At 40.4% G+C, this 6562-nt stretch overlaps 1 protein-coding gene across 1 annotated transcript; it reads left to right on the plus strand.

Annotated features, from left to right (window-relative positions):
• Nucleotides 1-1473: 1473 nt before the first annotated feature.
• Nucleotides 1474-6544, plus strand: LOC101852142 (protein FAM72A; the record flags this gene model as incomplete). Its single annotated transcript, XM_005112661.3, is given in 4 exon segments — nt 1474-1685; nt 3873-4040; nt 5391-5468; nt 6420-6544. Coding segments are annotated over 3 exon segments (361 nt in total), but the record flags the coding sequence as incomplete, so codon positions are not given.
• Nucleotides 6545-6562: the final 18 nt, after the last annotated feature.

Consider the following 6562-nt stretch of genomic DNA (forward strand, 5'->3'; position numbering starts at 1 on the left):
TGAAAAAAACCCATTAGACTAACCAATTAAGGATCAGGCAAATATGACAATACTTCAAGAATTCAGAGCTGTCACTGTCATTGATAAATCTTGAAATTTGTTTCCAAACAATTTTGTCATTAGATTCTATATCTATATCATTTGACAAGATGCTGCATGCTAAAGCAAATAGTCAAACAATTTTTTAGACAAAGTACAAATTTCATGTACACCACACTTGGCCTCCCCCAAAACAGCATAATATACTTGATCTGTATGTCATCAATATCAATATGAGAGAAACATACACACATGCTACATTCAGCGCTGTGAAGCTCACGCACAGCAGACAGAAATCACAACTGAGGTAGATCTAAATCTGGTGTACACCATGCATAGTACGCCGTAATAAACTTTAAAAAATAAAGTGAATTGAACTTAAGTGAGTTTTTTTTTTAAAAGGACAAGCATCAGGAACAGCTTGGCAAAATGAGAGTAGAGTCTACTTAAGACTAAAGAACTCAAATATTTACCGCCGCTGCTATAAAATCAGCGGTCGCACACTTTATTGAAAGCGATCATAGAACGACGCTGAGCCCAGATAATCACAAACGGCCATTGATGGCACTATTACCGTAGTAGCGCACGGCTACACTCTACGGGGGGCGAGAATGTAAACAAACGTGATTAACCCTCGCGTGTTATTGATTGTTCCCTTTTCTGTGGTTCTGACAGACACAACTAATCTACTACACATACGACAAGCTTAATACATGAAATACATGGGCACTAGGTCAGCAAGTGACAGTGCAATGCTGGTGAAATTCAAATCTGGAGGTGAACCAAAATCCGTTTTGGTTTTGTTTTGGTTTAATAAAAAAAATATTGTGAAAGCGAAAGTTGGGAGTGTAGACAGTGGACGACACAAGTTAATGGTTAGTTCAATGACTCAGGTTAGATAGGCAATCAGAACATGGCAAAACGAAGGAGAAAAACAAAACAAAACAAGATCCCTGAAGAAGAAAAAAGAAGATCAGAGAAAAAATAACGGGATGAGTAAAATAAATTATAGCGGTAGAGCATACACAGAAGTAGAAGCGAGTCGTAGGAGAGGGATTACCCTCGCAGCAGACGTGAGACGAGGAAGCGGTGAAGACACAAACCAGCCCACCCGTATTTGCATTTAGGGTAGCTGAAGGTAAACAGAGTTCTCACGAGAATAGGAGAAGAGCAAAACATGGTAACTTACCTCGTAGATGATTATCCATGTCATTCACGATCTCCTTCTCCTTTTTGCTGCGTCGTTCTGTCATGGTGAAAATACAAGGGGCATCCGATTATCCACAAAGATCACTGTGTGTAGAACCGAACACTTCCTTGGTCGCTTCACGCTTCGCTGCTTCCGATCCTTACTTTTGCAAAATAGCGCAATGGATTGTGGTACTTCCGCGCCAACTCTCGCGTTTAGCGTGATCCAACAGACAGAAAGTTCCATCCAATCACAGAGATTTATTTAATAGTTAAAGGGCAGACTAACCAATCGGTATGGGTGTTTGCAAACGTAAATAGAAACACCCCACTATCAACGGGTTTTCCCCGTAAACAGAGAGTAACATGGCCACTGCCGTACAGAATGTGACCGCTAAAGAAACGTGATGCTGATGGTAGTCTGATCCTTTTTACTACACTTCAGGAGAATAACAGAGGTATTTCTGTCTGGTAAAATTGAGGGAAGATGTTTCTTTTATTTAACTGAATATGCATGTTTTGACACATTCTTTCTCCTCGTCAGAAAGTTGTGCTAAAGCTAAAACACACTCCAGAAAAAGTAATAAAACTAATCTAAAATGGGGATACTGATTTATTAGTTGAGATAGAGAACAGAGACTTACAAATAGCTCTAGATCTAGATCTAAATCTAGATTTAGATCTAGATTCTAGATCTAATTAGAAGTTAAAGAACGGTAAGATATTTATGATAATGACATCATCATGCTTCACTTTTGCTACTTCGCTGCTTTTATGTCAGGTTCGATTGTAGACTAAAATCAAAATCTTTTAAATCTCTGTCCAGCCGTTGTTACATATTACCTAATGTAAGTGTAAGTAAATGCTCTGCCTTGATTAATCTAGATCTAGAATCTAGATCTAGATCTAGGTCTAGATATAGATGCTCACATTTGAGACAATACTCCTTCTATCCTCAATGTATGCCAACTGGACTGAGTAGTCCTACCTTGTCGAACTAGGGTAATGTTGTTAACTTTTTCTATCAACTAACAGCGACGTCAGAGAGGGACCCACCAATTATATAAGGACTGTTTTGTTTATTAATGAAACTAATTAAAATTATTGAAAACTGGGACAGACCCTATTTGGGGGGCTCTCGTGGCCTAGAGGTTAAGGTGTTCGCCTCTCATTCAAAGGTCCCGAGTTCAAATCCGGGTTGCGACGGAAATATTTTCTTCTCTAAAATTGTCTCCTTTCACCTTCTTTCCTTCTCTCTCGCAATGTTCTGTCATCTGCTTTCGTCTCCTTTTTTTCCCCCCCACCTCCTCACCTCCTTTGCCCCCTCCACTGGGCTCCTAACTCTTTCTGTAGCCTTTCTACTGCTACTACTTGGCTCCTTCTTACTGCTGTCTTTCAGCCACACCCCCTGATCTTCTGGTAGGACACCTAGCCTTCTCGGACAAGGGTAAAAAATCTCAGAGGTCCTGTGCGCAAGTTGCACACATTAAAGATCCCTTGGTGGTCCAAAATTGATGAGAGTGGGCTGCGGTCGCCACCCGGGCAAAATTCAAAATTTCCTTTCAATTGAAAATGTTTGGTGTGTCCCGCGTGCTCGTATGACCTTATGCAGTTGCAAGCGGCGTAAAACACTCACCAAAAAAAAAAAGACCCTATTTATCGTTTTATTATAAAAACTTGGGTCTATATCTTCGTACTATAAATAATATTGTGACATGAAATGTTAGTTACTTAACCGGTATGAGGTTCATCGAAAACAATACGAGGAACCTAATACCATTAATGCCTTTTTTTTAGAAAGTGAGCATCGTAATATGTAATCTATGGAAAAAAAATGTAGGCCTACCTGTTCTGTGCGTCATAGAATCTTGTCAGTTGTCCCTTGAGTTTTTATCTGAGAGTGCTATAAAAGAAGATAAGAAGAGTCACCCTCGTAACAGCATGCATGTTGTCTTAGTCTTATTATGAATGTCAAAATATTCTCATACTGTACAAAAAGTGGGCCTACATTTAATTTCATTTTCATAATCATGTAGGGTCACTTTGGCCATATTTCTTGTATCATTTCAACTGAACAGTGTTTGACTCCATCTTACGTCACTTTTCAAAACAGCATTTAGCAGAATCTTACACACTAGGCAGTGGATTTAATTTTGTTATATTTAAATAATATACAATGTATATATCTTTGACAGGTCGACAAAAGAAATGCATTGTTATTGTAGCTGTGGTTCTGGGCATCTGTTGTTGTCATGGGAAACTAGCAGATGGTGGGGTATTGTTGTTATCGTTGCTTACTGCCGAAGAAAGTAGGGGTCAGGAGGCCCACCTTTCCTATCTGCAAAAAAAAAATGTTTTTGAACGTTGAATAATTCCTGCTTCTCTCTCCACTGGTATTTCAAGCTTTACCCTGCTCTGATCCATTTAGTATGCTGTATGCTTCCTGGGAAGCTGAGAATGTTTCTAGGGTCTGATTGGATAATAACAGGCTTGTAGAATATAGATTGAAAAGTGCATTAAGCTTATCGCTGTTGAATGGGGATATGCACTGTACAAATGCTATTTTTATTTATTATTTCTCATCAAGTAAACAGTCATTTTCAATTTGACATGCAGCATGATCTACTTCTATTTTTCCTTCACAGTCTACAGAACATGGTACTGACCAGCCTGCACCCCAGTTTTGGGAAGAATTCCGTGTACCTGCTGGACTGCCGGGCGTGTGGAGAGACGGTGTGTCGCAGGGGCATGTTGGCCGTGCTGGTGGCAGACGGGAAAACTGAACTCTTCTCTACAGACAGATACGACAGAAGGTGAGATAGAGAATAGGACAGAGAGAATAGGACAGAAAGTGAGATAGAGAATATGACAGAGAGAATAGGAACAGAAGGTGAGACAGAGAATAGAACAGAAGGTGAGATAGAGAACAGGACAGAAGGTGAGATAGAGAATAGGACAAAAGGTGAGATAGAGAATAGGACAGAAGGTGAGATAGAGAATAGGACAGAAGGTGAGATAGAGAATACGACTGAAGGTGAGATAGAGAATAGGACAGAAGGTGAGATATTGAGAATACGACAGAAGGGGAGATTGAGAATCTGATAGGTATGACAGAGTTTGTTTGAGTAAAGAGAAAATATAAAAATATTAGATATTATGTTACAGATGCTGTTTGATCATGTCTCCCATTGACTAACAGAAACAGATTATGCTGACTGTTTGATCATATCTCCCATTGACTAACAGTAACAGATTATGCTGATTGTTTGATCATATCTCCCGTTGACTAACAGTAACAGATTATGCTGACCGTTTGATCATATCTCCCGTTGACTAACAGTAACAGATTATGCTGACCGTTTGATCATATCTCCCGTTGACTAACAGTAACAGATTATGCTGACCGTTTGATCATATCTCCCATTGACTAACAGTAACAGATTATGCTGACCGTTTAATCATATCTCCCATTGACTAACAGTAACATATTATGCTAACAGTTTGATAATGTCTGTGGTTGATTGTCACATGCTGTTTGATCATGTCTCCCATTGACTAACAGTAAAGATTATGCTGACTGTTTGATCATGTCTGTGTTTGATTGTCACATGCTGTTTGATCATATCTCCCATTGACTAACAGTAACAGATTATGCTGACCGTTTGATCATATCTCCCATTGACTAACAGTAACAGATTATGCTGACTGTTTGATCATGTCTCCCATTGACTAACAGTAACAGATTATGCTGACAGTTTGATCATGTCTGTGGTTGATTATCACATGCTGTTTGATCATGTCTGTGGTTGATTATCACATGCTGTTTGATCATGTCTGTGGTTGATTATCACATGCTGTTTGATCATGTCTGTGGTTGACTAACAGTAAAGATTATGCTGACAGTTTGATCAAGTCTGTGGTTGACTAACAGTAAAGATTATGCTGACAGTTTGATCATGTCTGTGGTTGACTAACAGTAAAGATTATGCTGACAGTTTGATCATGTCTGTGGTTGACTATCACATGCAGTTTGATCATGTCTGTGGTTGACTACCATATGCTGTTTGATCATGTCTCTCATTGATTATCACATGCTGTTTGATCATGTCTGACTTTGATTATCACATGCTGTTTGATCATGTCTCCCTGCTTGTCCTCCCCAGCTCTGTGGGCGTGATTCCTGAGGTGTTCACCACAGAGAAGTGCAAGTGCAGGATCCAGCACCTGGGCTGCTTGAGTTGGTCAGTGGGAAACTGTCTGGGTTTTAACGCCCCTTTCAACACCATGTCAGGTTATCTAAAAGACGCGACCTCCAAATGTATCCTCCATCTCTGATAGGGCTGAGCCAAATGGGTTGAGAGCCTGAGAAACTCTGCGTTAAAACAACCCAAGCTCAGAATGCCCTTTTGGGGATTCGAACCAGGGCCATCAACTGCATTTGTCTCTTCCTAATAATTTTTTACTAGTGACTGTCCCATATGGCCTTCTGTCAACACGGATTTCTGTCAGCACTACCTTGTTTTTGCTCAAACTCAAACGTTGGGTATTCCTTGAAGATTAGTTTAGTAAGTGTAAGTGTATGGGTTAAACACCCCTATCAACACCTTTAGATAAGGTTATTGAAAAAGCACAACCTCCGAATTTAACATCCGTCTCCGTTAGGACAGAGCCAAATGGGTTGAGAGCTTTGAAAACTCCGCAAAACAACCCGAGCTCAGGAATGTCCAGTCTGGGATTCGAACCAGGGCCGTGCACTCCGTAGTCCAGCATGACATCAACTGAGCTGATGTGGCTGTTCTTTTTTTTTTTAAACCACGGTATTGGATGAAGGGAGGGGAGGGTGTTGTAGCTTCTTAACTTTTCTGACTCCACATGGTTGGAGGGCGCCACAGATACCTCCTACTTTCCTTTCTTTCTCTGCTTTTTCTGTTTGTCTGTCTGTCTATTTTACATTTTCCCAGCACATATTGACAATTATTGTGTCATACGCTGTTCCTCTTTACTGAAGCAAACAATCTCCTCTCTTGATGCGTGGTTTGTTCCTTCTTTCCTATCAAACATCTATCGTCCTTCTCTTTCCTCCTCCTTTTCTTTGTATGTTACTTTTTAGTAACACCTCTAATATTTGGCACTTGTGTGACCTATTTATGTTGCAAGTGTTGTAAAACTGTCTCTCTCTCTCTCCCCCGCAGTGGGTGTGTGGTGGGCTACCACGTGGTCCTGCCCTGCAGCAAGTGTCTGTCTTCCATCAACAACGGCCATCACTGTATGTTTCACAGTAGCCTCGTATCCCACTACTACCGCCTCGATGAAGTCGGTAAGTTCTTGTTCTGGG

The sequence above is a fragment of the Aplysia californica genome, unplaced genomic scaffold, assembly GCF_000002075.1.
Source record: "Aplysia californica isolate F4 #8 unplaced genomic scaffold, AplCal3.0 scaffold01356, whole genome shotgun sequence".
Lineage (NCBI taxonomy): Eukaryota > Metazoa > Mollusca > Gastropoda > Aplysiida > Aplysiidae > Aplysia > Aplysia californica.